The sequence below is a fragment of the Astyanax mexicanus genome, chromosome 2 (assembly GCF_023375975.1).
Source record: "Astyanax mexicanus isolate ESR-SI-001 chromosome 2, AstMex3_surface, whole genome shotgun sequence".
Classification (NCBI taxonomy): domain Eukaryota; kingdom Metazoa; phylum Chordata; class Actinopteri; order Characiformes; family Acestrorhamphidae; genus Astyanax; species Astyanax mexicanus.
In genome coordinates, this window is record NC_064409.1 from 8773452 (window position 1) to 8791360 (window position 17909).

The following is a 17909-nucleotide window of genomic DNA, read 5'->3' on the forward strand; positions in this document are numbered from 1 at the left end:
AATATTTGTCACAACAGTGTTCTGTGATTTAATCATGTTTTAAATGCTGGTACTTCCCTGTATTTTCAGAGGGGGAATGGTGTATTCTGGCAGACAAGATCCTTTTTCACTTTATAATGTTATCTCTGAGCAGTTTGGTGTTTTTTTAATGAGAACATTGTAATGTGCTAAGTTTAACCGAGAGCTTTAATAAGGGAAATAAATGCTACAATCTATAGTTTAGCTCAATATTCCACCTTTAACCACTTAGAAAGAGAAAAAAGGACATCGTGTGTGTGTGTGTAAGTGAGAGCTTGAACATGAATAAAAAGTAAGGTGTCACCAGGCGGGCGGCACGGTGGTACTTCCGCCTCATGGGTTTAATCCCCGGCTGGGAATGTGGAGTGAGTTTCCCCGTGTCTGCGTGGGTTTCCTGCGGATTGATTGAAATTGCCCCCTAGGTGTGAGTGTGTGAGTGATTGTGTCTGTGTGTTTTTCTGTGTCTGTCTACCCTGCGATGGACTGGCGTCCTGTCTAGGGTGTACCCCTGTCTGCCTTCCGCCCGATGCCGGCTGGGATAGGATAAAGCGGTAGTGAGTGAGTGTGAGCGTCACCAGGCTGTGTAAACATTGTAATTAATTAATGTTTAAAAAGTTCCAGTCACATGACTTAAAATTTGATCCACTATTTTATTGTACTACTTTTATGTACATCTAAGCTGATTCATATGTATAGTTTGAAAATAAAATAACTTAAAAAAAAAAAACTCTTGCCCCCATAAACCCAGATTTCTACCTAAGAAAAAAAGCTCAAATGTGCCACATGATGGCGCCAAAAGACCATGAAAAAAAAGAATGATCTCATGCTCCCTGAATCACTCTTACAATTCCAGACCCATGAATCCTGACATTGTCATCTTGGAATATACCCGCTTTTTGTTTGGCTGCTCGACCAGTCATTCCAAATCAAGCTGTGGTTATAGCCAAGCTAGCGTTAGCAATGAGTTCTATTTTTGTTTTAGAGGTTTTTGTCTGCGATCTACTGGAAATCTGAGCTAAAATTGTGTATTGTGTGTATTGTAGCCTTTAGCAATAACTATTGACATTGTTTACAGCTAATTTTATAAGTTATCAGACACACAGAGCTGCATATGGATGAGTGTCAGGGCCTTTCCACAGGTAGGCCTCACTCACTGTGCTTCATAAACTGCACAAGAAACCAAAGCACTTGCAAATATAAAAGGACAACCCTAGAGTGGTAGAGGAAATATTTATTTAGACAACCGAATGCATGCCAGAAACACCCATTGACAGTTATATGAGCTCCCAACTCCCTCCTTTCCTCCTGTCTCCAGCCCAACATGGAACAGGCCTGCAGCAGGAGGTGGTGGGAGTGCCATCTGATGGACACAGCTTTGTATTGCATTGAAACATCATACATTTGAGGAGGGTGGGGTGGGGGATATTTGTACAAAAGATTACAGTTTTATAATACGCAAAAAAGGGGGGCGGACATATTTATCTTGGTATAAGTAAAACAAAATAAAAAATATTCACATCTCTTTTGCTCAGGGCAAGGGAGTGACCTCACACAAAACACAGACAATAAAGAAGATGCACTAAGAATGCACATGCAGTATGTACTCGGTGGCTCCTCGGTGTGACTTCTTTTTTCACCGAACACACTTTCTTACAGGAGATTCAGACACAGTTTATGATGGGGGCATTCATCTTTACAGGTTAGACATACTCGAGTTTTATCCAATATTCATACTGTATTTGTTCCATTTGATGAATGTGTGATACAGAGACAAGGCAATGATCTATAGACAGATTCGTTTGGGGGCATTACAGAGAGAAAAATACTAAAGGAAACAGACTAAATTGTAAACTTTGTAATTTTCAGAGAGGGCACCCAGCTGGCCACCAACCTACACCAATATTGCAACAGTCAAAGATGCAGAATTGTGATGACAGCTGACGTTGATATTTGCCAAGCCACCATCGAACATTGATGTGTTATATATATTAAGAGGTATAGCGACCAAAACCCCAAACCAAACATCTGCAATTTTTTATCATTATTAGATGCTGATATTTTGTTGGTTTCAGATCATGGTGTTAAGTAACCCAAATTTACTACTGGTTTTTGATTGTTCTGTGACTTGTGAATTTTTCAACATCTGTTCAACGTTGTTTTTTTTTTTTTTACATTAACCTGTTTTTTATTTTCAGCTAAATTCCCAAATTCTCCAAATGTCAAAATATCATCTGGTGCCAGCTGGGCAAAAATGGGGGAGACATTTCAGGATTCAACTTATAGTGTGTAGTTTGAGCTGCAACGCTCAACTCTATGTAAAATGTTAAAAACTAAAAATAAAAGGAAAAAAAAAAATATTGGTCCATCTATGTGCATCACCACATTCAGTCACTTTTGTTTTACATATGACCTCAAAACACCATAATATCATAATATCAAAAATAACTGTAACCCTTTAAAGAAAATCAGCAATAAATAGTCAAGTGGTGTCTGGCTGTATATATTTACACTCTATATTTCAGCCTAACCTACAACATAGACTGTAAGAGCACATTTGTATGAGGCAAAAAAGAGCATAAAAATAAGTTAAAATAAAAACAGTCAAGGTATGGCAATATCTGAACACAGCACCTTTTCATTGTTTCAGAAGATGCAGCAGTTGGCACGAGACATGTTCATTTTTATTCCATCGTTATTTGCAATAAAATCAGAATTGATTTGTCAGATCTGTTATAAAGAACCCCTGTGATTTTTAAACCTCGATAGAATCTCATTTAGAATAGTTTAGCTATGTGACTGACTGGAGAAAGCTTATGTAGCCTATTCAATTAAACGACATGCACAACATATTTGATCTATGTCCTCTGGAGAGCATTCTCCTCCTGTTTCAGTGTCTTAGTCCATTTGGGTCACTTGTTAATAATGAATATACAGCAATTCATTAGGCTAATGTTTTTTTTTAAGATGAATCCATGGTGTTCATGGTTTTGCAGTTATTTTCCATACAGTGACCACTATAATACTCCTATAATACAGTTCATATGAATCAGAGTGACCAGACTCCAGTTTTCATCATTTGTTATCTTTTTCCTTTATCTTTCAGGCTGGAAACCAGTCCACTTAAGAGGGTGATGTCTGATTTTGAACCATGGCATGGCAATGACTGAATGGCACAGTTCTCCAAGAAGAAGAAGGAGTCTATGAATTCCATGGAAGGTTTTTAACCTTGTCCCAGTAGTCTGGAAATGGTGATCCCACTTCGCTTACTCCAAGGTGAAAGTGTCCAATCCTATGGGTTACCACACTGTCATGCCCTTTAGCATCAGAATGTGTTATGTGTTGGCAGAAAGGCGAGTGTATCAGTCATTGTGTACACTCTGTGAGCTGTGAGGTGTTCTTGATGTTACGTTACTGTAATTGTGCTTTTTTCTGGTAAACCAGTGACATAAAGTTCAAAACTAGTCCATATCTTCTAGGTCTGCTCTTTTAAGTTTTTTATTTCTGTTTTTATCTGTTCAGTTTTTGTGCTTTTGTGTGAATGTTTGCAACATGTACACATGTATATGAAGGCTGTTCTGAGTGAACTGAGCTGATGTCTGCTTGTTTAGGATTGCAAATGGATGGGTCTGATGTTAGCTAGTTCGTTTGGGCACCTGTAGCTTCACACACTGCGAGGTGGTCTCTGTTGCTCGTGGGTGCGGCGGTTGCGTCCCCTCTTGTTCTCCTGGAGTTGTTTCCACTTGGCAGTGTTGGGAGGCGTTCTTCGGGCTGGTGGTCCGCCTCTCTTCCCCTGACTCTGGGTTACTTGAGTGCTCTGGACCTTGGGGCTGACCGGACTCGGCCTGGGGCTCTGGTTGTCTGTGCTTGTGGTACTCTGCAGGATTTGGCTCCTCTGTGTTCCAGCTGTCTTGGGCAGAAATGGGCCACCGGGACCGTTAGTCGCTTTAGGGCCGCTCGACGCTCTCTGGTCGTTTTGATTCTGGCTTGAACTCTGCAACCCCTGGCTGGTGGGCTGGGCAGATTTCTGAGCCTGTTTGAACCCTGGTCCAGCTTTTGGGGCTTTTTTGCCACGCTGCTTGCGTTCCTTTCTCCAGACTTGCTCGCAGAACTCGTCCACGCTGTGCAGATCCGGATGCTCCAGGAGGCTCAGGAAATCGCGGTACCACACTTTATGTTTGGGGACGGGCTCACGGTCGACGGCGCCTGTGCGCAGTAGCAGCTCTCCCACTCGTTGAGACGGGATGACCTGCAGGGTGAGGCGCAGCAGCGGCTGGATGAAGCCATGCTCTACTGCGTGGCAGTGGTACACACCGGTGTCAGACTGCGTCAGGCTGCGGATCAGTAGACCTCGCTCTGTGTGACCCACTCTATCATCCAGCTTTATCTGAAAGAAAGAGAGATAGAGAGAAAGAGATGTGCTGAAAGTCTTGGATACAGTGACATTGAACACAGTATGGAATTTATTTTAATTAAAGTGACAATCCCTAGGTTTTAAAAGTACTTTAATAATGTGCAATATACTTTTAAAGCAGGTGAATCTGGTGATTTTACCAAGGAGTCTGTTGCACTTTTTTACCTCACGGGCTTTTCTCAGTTCTTATACTGTTTTTTGTTTAATGACACACAAATGCTTACATGAAGTCTGCTGTTCAAAAATTAACTCTTCTATCAGCAGTAATATCGGCACGACAGTTGGTCAAAATAAACACCCAAATATATTTGGCATTGTAGTAATTATCGCAAAAGCAGATTGATGGGAAATATTAGGATGTTTTGTCCCCTTTCCAAACAGAAACACTACTTTTTACTGCCTTTTTAACTGACTTTAATTTAATATGTCATATATACATTATCATTATCTTTAAGAGCAACACATCTGTATGATTCTGTATCTATTTAGTCTTAGAACTACATAAGAATTCAGTGTATAATTTTTTCACACTGTAAGGTGCACTGAATTATAAGGGACACAATCAATAAACATCTATTTTATGGTCTATTTTCAAACATACTGTAAATCGCACTGGATTATAAGGCGCATTGTAGAAGACACTATAAGTAGTTCTAATTCAGCAGGTCTGCTGGGTGGTGTTGGGGGGTAGCTAACTAAGTTAAGTGAAGCTAAGCTAAGTAAACAAAACTGTAATAAAAAATCCTTTCTTTTAAAGTCAAACGAGCGCTGGATGTTAATCTACACAGATTTCTCTCCTGAAAACTGTTTATTTGGGTGAGTAAAGCGCTTCTGTTTATTTATGGTAAGCTTTAGATTCCCAGATTTCTCTAGCACAGGAGCAGGCAGGAGCAGGAGCATTAGCATTAGCGGCTAACCGCTCCAGCAGTGCTAGCCGGGGTTATTTCCCTCTGAACGGGGAAATAGCTGTTAGCGGCTAATGCTAATGCTTCTTCAATCTTGGTGTTAGAAAACTAAACTGAAACTTCTCCATAACACTGTACTTCAGCGGAGTGGCTTTACTTCTCCTGAGAAAAATACAGTATATGTGTGTGTGTGTGTGTGTGTGTGTGTGTGTGTGTAAGTGCACTACCTCATCTTTATGGTCATTGTTGGGCCTCTGGATCTGCCAGTAGATGAGGGCTCTCTGAGACTTTGAGCTACACTCCAGAAACATGCTGCTGTTCTCCACTCCATACACACTTCTCTCCTCCACACTGCTGAAGCCCTCCAGATCATCTGCAACACACACACACACACACACACACACACACACACACACACACACAACATAGAATTTAATAGTGGTACACTCACAAAAAAATCTTAGATATTTTTGGTATAAACATGTCAATATCCATGCTGATGTCAATACAATAGAATAATAAAATCAGGGGGAAAAAATCGGGACCGACCCCATATTAATGATTAAGGATTTAGCATGGGAGGCTGTAAAAGCTTCTGTAGGTGAAATGCACTTGTATTTACTAAATTAAATATAAATAGATCAAAACAATATATTTTACTCTTACATTTTCATTTTAACTGTGCATTAAAATGTGCATGATAATTTCCCTTTTACTTTACTTTACTCTTACATTTTTTATTTTACCTGTGCATTAAAATGTGAACAAAATTTCACTTTCAGAACGAAATTTCACTACGGTTGCATACTTTTAGGCTGAAGTTGTGTGTGTGCATAAGATTGTTAAATTGCAATTAATTATACAGCAGTAAATGAAAATTTAAAAAAAAAAAGAATTAGTCAATTAGATTTCAAGTACCTGTATACCTTGATTAATCACACTATCCACAAACCCACCTATCTGTGAGGTCAGAATATTCACGACACACAGAAATACAGTAACTATTCTAACTGTAACATTGCATATCAGAATTTTAAAGACCAGTCCTGCTCTAATGTGTGCATTTGTGTGTTTTTTAATTACCATTATGTTGCAGATCAGAGCACTGGGAGAGAGGATCTCCATTTCTTATGTCTTGTCTCCTTGTTCTCCTGCAGAAAAACAAAATAACAGGTCATTCAAAACATTCAATACAATGAAAACATACTGTAGCCACTGTGTGTTTTTATTCACAGCAACCTCCATTCAGCAAGCATTTAAATCACAAACCCCGGTACAGCACTAGAGGGCACTGTTGCTCCAGTCAAAAAACCCTTCTTCAGTAAAACTCATCATGCTGTAGCCTCAGCTTTCAGCAAGGGGGAAAATGAAGCTGGCACGCACCGCAAATGCTGGAGCACCAGTTGGTGCTCACAGCAAAATGACTCATGGCTGGGAGTCCTTCCATAGACACGTTATGGAACTCCACACTGCAGCTCCTTCTGATGTCCGGCGAGAAAATAGGGGCTGTATGGCCTGTAGTCCTGAAAGCCTCTTTCAGTCTGACTGTAGGCCAGGCTGAAGCCAGGGCTTTTATGGCAGCTTTGTGCTGTACCAAAGCAGTGGCTTTCCTTCAGTGCTGCTGCCACGGGCCAGACGCTGGGACGTGGCCAAGCATCGTATCCGTTCATATTTTAGAAATGCATAAAAAGACATGGAGGATTTCCTGCACTAAACGGAAAAATACGAACTTTAGGAGTTTCCAGAGTCCAGAGAGTGTTTTGTCATAAAAGATAATAAGAAAGGAGAGGGAAGGGATTAAGAGGTAAGGTCTGGAGATCAGACTGTAGATCAGACTGACTCTGCAGGGGATATATATATATATATATATATATATATATGGAAAGAATTAAGAGACCACTTCAGTTTCTGAATCTATGATTCTATGATTCTATGATTTTGCTATTTATAGGTTCATGTTTGAGTAAAATGAACATTGTTGTTTTATTCTATAAACTACAGACAACATTTCTCCCAAATATCCAAATAAAAATATTGTAATTTAGAGCATTTATTTGCAGAAAATGAGAAATGGCTGAAATAACAAAAAAAATACAGGGCTTTTAGACCTCAAATAATGCAACGAAACAAGTTCATATTCCTAAAGTTCTAAAAGTTCAGAAATCAATATTTGGTGGAATTACCCTGTTTTTTACATCTTGGCATGTTCTCCTCCATCAGTCTTACACACTGCTTTAGGATAACTTTAACTTTTGCAAAAATTCAAGCAGTTCAGCGCTGAGATTATATATATATATATATGATATATAGAGAGAGAGAGTTATGAGTAAGAGCTGAAAAACACCTTCTGCTTCTGTCACTGTTCCTCTCGCTCCTTATCTCTCGCCCTCGCAACATCTCCAGAGCTTAATATATCTCTCTCAATATATCTCCTCCTTTACTGTCTCTGACTCCACATCTCTGTGTTTGTGTGTCTCACACCCTGTAATTCAGTCCTTCACTCACATGCACATCACACACACACACACACACTCACACACTGCGATGAGGGCATGTGTGATGTGCAGTGGAAGTCTGTTTCTCATTGCTGCTACAGTGAAAATATTTGGAGAGGAGTGGAGAGCACTAGCAGTGCTGACCATGTGGGTGTGCCCGATTTTGCCCCGAGAGGAAACTAGGGAGGTCATAGACAGCGGCTTGCATATGGTACCCACTAGGGGTGTGCAATATGGCTAAAATATGATATTGCTGAGGTTTTGTTGCTGTCACGCAAAAACCTTCTCCATCTCCACCACGGCAGATTTACAGAATAAGGAAAATAATGCTTAACTTTCAGTGGATTTAATGTAATATATTTCTGAACATTTCTACTGCTCCATTCATCTTGACATGTTACACAATATCAATAACAACAACTAGCACATTTAAATTATGTCAAAAGGGCAAAAACAGCAAAAATTGAGATTAACAACATATTTGTGTGCAAGCCTACATACTGACACACCGCAGTACCAATACAAAATAAATACTATGATATTTAATACAGGCTATTAAACAATGGGCATATGAACTGTTGACTGTGTGTGTGTGTGTGGGGGGGGTATTTCTAACAAATAAAAAAAATACAATCACATGCCAGTATCAGTATGTAAATTTACTATAAATGGAAAAAATAAGAGACCCCCTAAAATGTTTTCTCTGATTTGATCAAATTTAAAACATCTGGAATATAATCAAGAGGAAGATGGATGATCACAAGCCATCAAACCAAACTGAACTGCTTGAATTTTTGCACCAGGAGTGTAAATAGCATAAAGTTATCCAAAAGCAGTGTGTAAGACTGGTGGAGAAGAACATGTCAAGATGCATGAAAACTGTGATTAAAAACCAATATTTTTATTTGGAATTTAGAAGAAATGTTGTTGGTAGTTTATAGAATAAAACAAAAATTTTCATTTTACTCAAACATAAAGGAGAAACTGATTCAGAAACTGAAGTGGTCTCTTATTTTTTTCCAGTGCTGTATATAATTTAAACATGGACTAGGGTCAGTGTGCTTTATGTACTACAGTTACTGACAAAATGCTCAGAAAGTTATTTTGCAAAATGATTATATTGTAATGTGACCCTCTTTTTTGCACCAACATTATTGTATGGTGTGTGTGTGTGTGGTATGTATGTGTGTGTCTGCATGTGTGTTGAAAAGAGAGTTAATATGTTTATCTTTAAGAAAGCTGACTTCCACTGCTTCCACTGGAGCGTGGGGAGCTGTTGTTCTTTCCTATGGTACAGTATGAGCGATGTAGGTGGCAGGCTGTATTTGAGGGCTGAAGAAGCTCTCTAAAGCTAGGGTGTATGAGTGTGGTATGGGATGTAGGGCAGAATGTGTGTTTTAGGGGTAGAGTTTGTACTGCTTGGCTTCTGAGTGCTTGAGGAGTGATGCGGTGGTCAGAATGCTGAAGGCTGGAATTCTAAAAGTAGTTCCAGAAGGTTTAGGAGCACTGCAGGAAAATTCCCACAGCAGACGACATGGATTCATCCAGACTGATCATCCACCATTCATGCAGGCATTGATACTTTTGTAATTTATGTTTGTCACAGGTCGTATATTTTTTTTAGCATTGTTTTGGTTTTAATTGAATGTAATAATGAAATATATATATATATATATATATATATATATATATATATATATATATATATATATATATATATATATATATACATCTGTGCAGAGGCCTCAAAGGGGCACTAAACCTCTTGATTTTAGCTGACTCCACCCTAAGCTCAAATTTAGGCGGGGCACTGGGTGATGTATGGGTTTAGAGGCAAGGCATGATGAGAGCTGATTGGCTGAGATGCAGATGGTTGGATGTACATTTATGTTTCCTTACGTCAAAAGAACACCTTTCAGCTATTAATGGAAAAAATATGGTTTCAGGTTTTAATGGCTCTTTAAGACCCACAACTCCTATTGACACAGGATGTCATTACATTATAACATTTTAGGGATTGATCATACTGTATTTAAAAGTGTGCAGTTAGACTATTCCACAACATAAAATATAGGAGTAACTATACTTATATTTTTCCTTTTGGACACAGAATAGGTAGGACACTAACATGCACACAGAAACAAGTGTTGTTATGAAATAACTACGTTTTGGGAGGAGGAACATGCCTGAAGCTCCTCCTCTTTCCAATCTAATATCCTAAAAATCGTTCTTTGACTTCTTTAACATATCATTGCAAATTTCCCATCCCCACCCACTCTAATAGGAGAGGGGAGGCTTGCTTTTTACGACAAGTTGAAGCTGTAGCCCAAACCAAAAAGTTTTTTACCACCATAAGCTGATGGCATGTTTTGAACTAGCAAAACAGCCAACACAAACCATGAATCTCATAAAATATATTTAAGAAATTTTAGGCGCAGCTCATTTAATCATTTTTACTAAAAATTTTTAGACGTTTGAATCATCTGTGATGCTAAACTAAAAAATTATGAATTTTGAAAACAAAGCACCAGCACTGACTGACCTCTTGGCCGTGGGGAAGTATCTGGAGCACTCTGTTCCATCCCAGGCGCAGTACGGATCTCTGGCAAGACAGCATTCAGCGCAGGCTTTTCCGTACACCTCGCAGCGATGCAGAGGCATCTGCGATATTCCCACAGCAGAACCCAGGTACAGTTGTTGCTGTTGGGGCAGCCAAACACATTGAGCATTGAGTTCAGACCCACAAGCGCTTCACTGACATTTATTGGAAAGTTGCTAAGCCACATGGGGCAGCAGCCATCGGCGGACTCACTTGTTTAGTGGAGAGCTCCATGGCAGTGATGGGGGTCGGCTCCTGAAGGGAAAGCACACAGAGCTCTGAGTCACTGGTTTTGTTCACTTGCTGTAATAAACATTCCTAATCCCTAAACAAGTCTCTGGGGCTGGAGACAGTTGTAAATGTGTTGTTGGTCATGCTGTGTTGGTCACACATGATAAGCTCTGCGTACCCTGAAGACGGTCATCTCCTCCAGCACCACCTCCTCCAGGTCATGCCAGCTCTCTCTGGGGATGGTCACCACCTTCAACACTGTGCCCATATCTGTTCACAAAATGAAAAAAAAAAAAAAAAAACAGTTTATCAGTGTTAAATTTTAGTATTCACACTGTATGTTTGGCATACAAAAGCCCTAAGTTTATGTTGTTATTAATCATTTTTAGTGTCATAATCAGAAAATACCATAAATTATAATTTGATGACAGTATAGTATATTATATTATGAGTCCCACATGGTCCTCTTTTAGGGTCTATGCAACTAATGTTAAATAAATACTTAGCTGTATATCCACTCGGTGACCCCTTACATTAAAAGTCAATATATAATAAAAAATAAAACAACTCCTATACATATATCCTCTTATGTCTGTCACAATTAAGCCAAACCTATTCATATTGCAGTTGTCATGATTGTTTTAGCAATTTAATTAGGGAACAGTATACAGCAGCCAATCAGAACAGAGCTCATTTTTATGTTATGTTTATCTTATTTCTTTCTTTAAGGCTAAGTAAAAAAAACAACCTGTTACATTCTTACAGATATAATTTGCTATATGGATGTGTAAAAATGTATGAAAAATGTTATAAATTGGAATAATTTACTAACTAATGCTACTAATGCATATCCATCCATCCATCAATCCATCCATCTATCCATCCATCCATCCATCACTCTATCACAATTGTAGGATATGACCAGATAGTTAAAGCAGCAGTATGTGAGAATTGGTATTCTTGGCTCCTGAGCTCCCCCTACAGTTTAGGAGCATCTCATGGAGCATCTCATGTTTTTTTAACAAGTTAAGGAGATACAGAACCAGAATCGGAATTGAAATACCCATGCATGTGTTAAGAATGACTGACTTCACATTCCAATACAATTACTGTACTGAGCCCGGAGTTTCAAAGAAAGACATGCCAATCTTCTTATAACGTCATTACGTCAATGCAGCATCAAAATGATTTAAAAGTTGATATTTTTAGACACAAAAGCTGCATAATGTTCCTTTAATATCATTTTCCCCCTCCTGAGAAGGTTTTGTTCTGATTGGAACAATACATATAGCAGATTAAGGGTGTCTAAAGCAGTTTGTGAAGATAACTAACGCTGCGCAGTTTAGTTCCAGCTCTAATCGAATGCACATGCTTGTGAAGATTGTGATGAGCTGTGATCAGACGTTCTCAACTCTAGCCCTTGGCAATCACTGCTCTGCACACTGTCAAGTATTTCCTGCTGTAACACACCTGATCCAGCAATCAGCTAATAATCAGGGCCTTCATGAGCTGCTTCAAGTGTGCTGGAGCTGGGAACAGCTGACAGAGTGCAGGACGGTGGGTTTCCCATGAAATGACTTGGGAACCATTGAGCAAGAGCAAGACTGTGCCAACCAAAAGCTTCACTAAAGAGGAGCAGGACTTAATAGCTAGTGTTGTAGTACCCTAGTCCAGTATCAGCCTCAAGACAAGTCTCGAAACCTCATGCTCATAGTCAGATGTGTTAAATATGTGTTCCCCCATGCCAATTTCAGTTTGTACATATGTTTCTAATGTGTTTTAGCAACACTAATGCTGCCTTAAAGTCGTGTCGGAAATATCGCCACCACAAACTCATATTTACCAGTGGGAAACTCAGAGTGTTAGATAAGCCCAGAGTTTCCCAGTTAGGGGCATGTCAGTAACAAGAGGTCATGGTGGTTGCCAGTATGAATCCTGCTTCTACAGTAAACGGTCAAACTTTGATCTTATTAGCAACAGTTTTAAGCTGTACAGGCTTTAAAAAAATAAAAACAAGGTTTAAAGCATAAAAGTCTAGTATGGGTTACGGTTCTAATGGAATAAAAAAAAAAATCATCCTAATGCGTGTCTTATTTGCTTTTTTTTCCTCTTGGAGTAGGACAAAATAAAACTCGGATGGAAAAAAGGGTAATTACAACCTCCAAACTTGTAAGAGGGAATTTCTGAGGAGGACTTGAAGGTTTTTAGCTATGAATGTACGCAACATTTTAGTAGGAATTTCACACAAGTCTTAGTACAAGAGGTCCCTGGTCATGTCTTAGTCTTATGACGAGGTGGACAAGGCAATTGATGTTGGCATTGACAGCTTGTCTAGTCTCTGTAGAAAAGTAGTGCCAATAGAATACAGGACTCTCTGGCTAGAGGGGTGTAAATCCCCCAAGTGTGTTCTTTGGAATGATGGAGCTCCATCCAAAACTTTAGAGATGATCTGGGGTAATGCAGTGCTTCAAAAGTCAGTAGATAGCCTTCCCTGGACAGTAGAGACAGTTACTTCAACAAAAGCAAAACAAAAATGGCTTTGTTGAGAAGATACTCACCTGTGCCAATGAACATGACATCATACTGCCCATCCTCAGCCTCCACTCGGTCCACTACCAGTTGGGTGAACTGGTACTCGGCGTCTGTTCGCACCACAATGGGGCGACCGCCTACCGGTTGTACAGGGTTATACATGGCTGGGTGCAGACGTGCAAACGTGATCACATCGTCTGGGAGGTCTTTGGTTGAGTCGAAGCCACCGAAGGTCTTACTGGGACACTGTTAAGAGAATGAAGAGGGTGATCATTCTTATCATAGATCATGATTATCAATCATCATGCTGTAATTTTATAGCAGTGGCTCCCAACCCTGGTTCTGAACAGCATCAATAATCAATCAAATTTGCACCCAGAAAGTGCAAAGTGTTGGAATTCTGTGTTATTCGGACGGAAGATAAAGGTTCCAAGGAACAAAAATTTTTTTTTTGCAGTATATATATGCAAAATCTGCATACATTTTCTAGCTGCATGGGATGGATTATCACAGGAGGACACCATTAGGAACCTCTACAACTCCATGCTGGGATGTCTTACATCTGACAGATGTTGCTTTACATATGTGATACACATTACTTTTGTATGTGTACCTCAATAAATATCGCCCATATCAGTCAATATTTAGCTGTATCAATACTTTTTGTAAATGAGTGTACTGTTCTGATTAATTGCTGTAGTAAAACAGTCTCAGGCGACTTCTGGATCTGATCTTGAATCCACATTTTTTTTTTTATCAATGTGTCATTTTAGCCTGCGCTGTCTAGAATGCTGTGTTTTGTGTTAGCAGTTGGTACATGAGCTCACCGTGCCAGGCCGAGGATACGGCACCCTGCCTTGGAACGGAACCCACTGGTAGTTGGGCCCATCTCTGTGGGCGTAGGGACCCAGAAACACCCTCCTGATGTCGGCCATGCTGTACATGCAGATCGCTGATCCGCGAAAGATATTACTGTGCAGAAAAAGATAAAGAGAGAGAGAGAAAGAGAGAGAGAAAAAAAATAATAAACTCTTGGGTTGTTTGATGCTCGCTGGCATTAGCAGCATATGAGAATAATCAGTAATCAGCCCATGGAAGACGAATTGCAAAGCATTTGTAAAATGTTAATTAGCGCAAAATTCAATTAACCACGGGGCACATGAGCACACTAATTCTCTGCCACTCAGTCAGGGGCCTGCACATATACTCACACACACACACATACACACACACACACACACACAGAGGCAGAGAGGCATTCACACATACACACACCCCCATACCCATGCCCACCCACATTCAGATAAAACATTGATCCGGCGCCGCCGACTTCGAGGCTCATTAAGTGCTAATATTAAAAGCCAGTCCCCAGAATGCACTTCTATTCATCTCTGGAACGGAGCACTTAGAAAAGCAATTAAAGCAGTCTAATTCCTCAAAGCTGGTAATTGAATTTTCGAGGGGCCGTGTTCTCTGCATACATTAAAGACGCAGCCAGGCAGGAATGCTGAACCGGCTCTGGCCGAGAGCCGCCTGCCACGTTCTGCCTTTCTCGCCGCTTTGACGGTGATTAATCGTGATTTGTTTGTCCTCTTCCTCATCTCTCACTTACACACACACACATACACACACACAACACATACACACACAGAGAGAGGAGATGTGTGTGAAAGCACTGCATGCTCATCCATCATCTTAAAAGTCCCCCACTCTCATGTAACTCGTTTGTCTGCTTTTGTTCCGCCCTACGCCTACGCCTCCCCGCTTCTGACTGCTCGACCCGGCACAGAAGCAGTCTGGCTGGTAGCGGTGCTCGGATTTAGCCCTCTGTTACACACCATTATTCATGTGTTATTATTAGATACTTACAATCATATTTGTACATTAATATTTCTGACTTTCCTCACTGCATTTTTTTATCAATTTGTCATTTTTTTTTATCAATTTGTCATTTTTTTTTATCAATTTGTCAACAAATAACAAAATGTGAACAGGATGTTTTTCCTTCATCAAAAGAAAGACCAGACCCACAACAATTCATTTTAATTAAATTTAAATTATGTCCCAATTAAGTCCAAATTGCAAAGTGCATACTAATAACACAAGGAGTTACGAGAAGGAGTTGTTGTTGTTGGAACCAAATGAAACTCTTTTAAACATTTTAAAAATCATTTTAAACTGGGCGGGTGTGATGCGGTCTCCTTTATAGAGCAGATGAATCCGATTCCAGGTTATGTTCAGTCAAATAGAGAGAGAGAGAGAGAGAGAGAGCACCCAGTCAGAAACTTCACCTCTACTACACACTTTGTTTTTACTATGAGTGAATGAGCTACTGAGGTCTGAGTTTCCCCTTCTGAAGTCTCCGTTGCTCCACCAGCCGCTCGCGTTCAGTAAAACTGAGTCGGATCCTCTTTTTTTAGAGGCTGTACGTGTGACATTAGTACGTAAAGACACGTAACATGGTCAGAAGAACCCAACACCCCAGTTTTTAGAATTAATATATTAGGCTTAGCAGGGATGGTCGATCCAGCACACTGGTACCATTAAACACAATATTTTGTCCCTTCTCCACTCAGAAATGCTTCTGCTTTCAGTTTAGAAACAAAATAATAGGGACTGCCACTTTAAGTGTCTCATAGAGGCCTTTCTAGCAGTCAGCGATCTTTCACAATTAGTGCTGTTCATAAGCAACATTTAGCATAGGAAGTAACGGTTCCCTGTTAATTACTGTAATTTACAGGTGATAGAAATTATTAAAAAATTATAAAACGTAATGTAAGAAGAGGAGCTTTAAGGCATGTGCACCGTGGAGGACCTAGAAGAGTTAATCACATTTCCTCTAAGCATGGATAAGCCACTGCTGATGGAGCAGCAGGTAAGAGGAGAGTCTGAATGTGGGCTGGAGAGGAATTTCCCATCCAGAGTGCAGTGAGGTGAATTGTCTACCACTAACTGGATTACATTAGAGAGAGAGAGAGAGAGAGAGAAGTGTTGGAGGAGATGAGCCGCATCACAGCCCTGCAAATTCACATAAACACGCTTAGAGAGAGAGAAAGAAAGAAAGAAAGAAAGAAAGAAAGAAAGAAAGAAAGAAAGAAAGGAAAAAGAAAGCCTGGCTGGTTGAGTGTTCTAAGCATGTGCACAGTCAGTGTATGCAGGGTTCTTGCGCCATTTTAAAAGTCAAATTTAATGCTTTTTAAGACTTCAATAAATATAATTTAAGGCCCAAAAATGTTATTAGAAAATAATTTATTTTATTGGTAATCAAAACTTAATGTTTCTCATTTGTTAAATTTTTTTTTTTAATTCATTTTTGTTAGCTAGCTCTCCGCTGTAGAGGAATGAAACTCAAGCTTTACTTTGTTTTATGGATCTTTTTAATGGAGCAACTTCAGCCAGCAACAGCATACACTCTACTACGTTTGTTTATCTCCGCCCTCCCGATGCCCGCGCTCTCACTACCGTAAATAGCGCTAATATATGCACAGGCACATTTAACTACCATATATGACATCTCCCCCTTTTGCGATCTATAACATCAAGGAACACTTTAACTTAAACATAACATCTGTTTTTCTTAATAACCAAAGTTATATCACACTGAAACACTTCAGTATGCCTTACTTAAACAAGGTACTATATTATAACTGTCACATTTACATGGTCACAAATCAACATAACTGACAATACAACTTTTGTCTCTTTTTTTCTTTCCTTTTTTTTTTCTTTCTTTTCACCCCATTCCCCCCAAAGGCCATAGGTATGTGTTAGCCTACAGGTCGAGCCTGCTGACTGGCTTACACACTCTACCAGACCTGGTCACGGTCAGAGTAGGTAAAGGGCTTGTAGGCTTGTCCAAATTCTGACTAGCAGGAACAGTCTCTATAGTAGGTACATCAGACTGATCCGTCCCTGTGTTGTGGTCAGCTGCAGGATGGTGAACAGGCCCTAACTGAAGATGACGGCGATTACGCCGCAGCTCAGTTCCGTGATGTGTTCTGACGACAAAAGATCTTGGAGTTGTGCTCTCACTTGAGACAACTGCTGGTAAAGACCATGACTTTTCATTGTCCAGCTTCAGGAACACAGCATCACCTGGTCGCAGTGCAGGTAAGGGCTTGGCTCCATGACGACGGTTGAAGTAGTAGGCTTGTTTAGCCTTTTCCTGGCCATCCTTTACTTTCACTGCAGTCCTACTGGGCCATTTGGGTAGGAGATTCTTCTCCAAGGTTGGGAGTGTAGTTCTAATTTTTCTCCCCATCAGCAACTCGGCAGGGCTGAAACCAGTGGAGGAGCATGGAGTGGATCTATAGCACATCAGAGCCAGCACTGGGTCCTCTTGTTTGAGAATTTTCTTTGCTGTTTGTACAGCTCTTTCAGCATGTCCATTGCCTTGTGGGTAGTGAGGGCTAGATGTACAGTGCTTAAAGTCGAGCTGTCTTGCAAACTCCTGGAACTCAGCACATGAGAATTGTGGCCCGTTATCGCTCACAACCTCATCAGGAATACCAAATCTGGCAAAGACAGTTTTCAGTTTCTTGATGACTTGTGCACTTGTTGTTGTTGGAAGATGCAGTATTTCAAGAAACCTAGAATAATAGTCAGAGATCACTAGGTACTGCTGGTGTTTGTACTCACACAAGTCCATTGCAATCCTCTGCCAGGGTCGTTCCGGGAGTTTTGTACAGATGAGAGGTTCCTTTTGTTGTGTTCTTTTC

General features: G+C 40.1%; 1 protein-coding gene across 1 annotated transcript in view; it reads right to left on the bottom strand.

Annotated features, from left to right (window-relative positions):
- Positions 1-2173: 2173 nt before the first annotated feature.
- The window catches only part of sema3aa (sema domain, immunoglobulin domain (Ig), short basic domain, secreted, (semaphorin) 3Aa), a 65355-nt gene continuing 49619 nt past the window's right edge, over positions 2174-17909 (bottom strand). The window contains exons 10-17 of the mRNA XM_007252404.4: positions 14019-14163; positions 13218-13437; positions 10838-10929; positions 10642-10683; positions 10372-10529; positions 6418-6485; positions 5562-5707; positions 2174-4402 (exon numbers count right to left, since the gene is read on the bottom strand). Of these exons, the coding sequence (XP_007252466.1) occupies positions 3680-4402; positions 5562-5707; positions 6418-6485; positions 10372-10529; positions 10642-10683; positions 10838-10929; positions 13218-13437; positions 14019-14163 (1594 nt within the window). The 3' untranslated portion in view covers positions 2174-3679. The remainder of the gene's footprint in view (positions 4403-5561; positions 5708-6417; positions 6486-10371; positions 10530-10641; positions 10684-10837; positions 10930-13217; positions 13438-14018; positions 14164-17909) is intronic.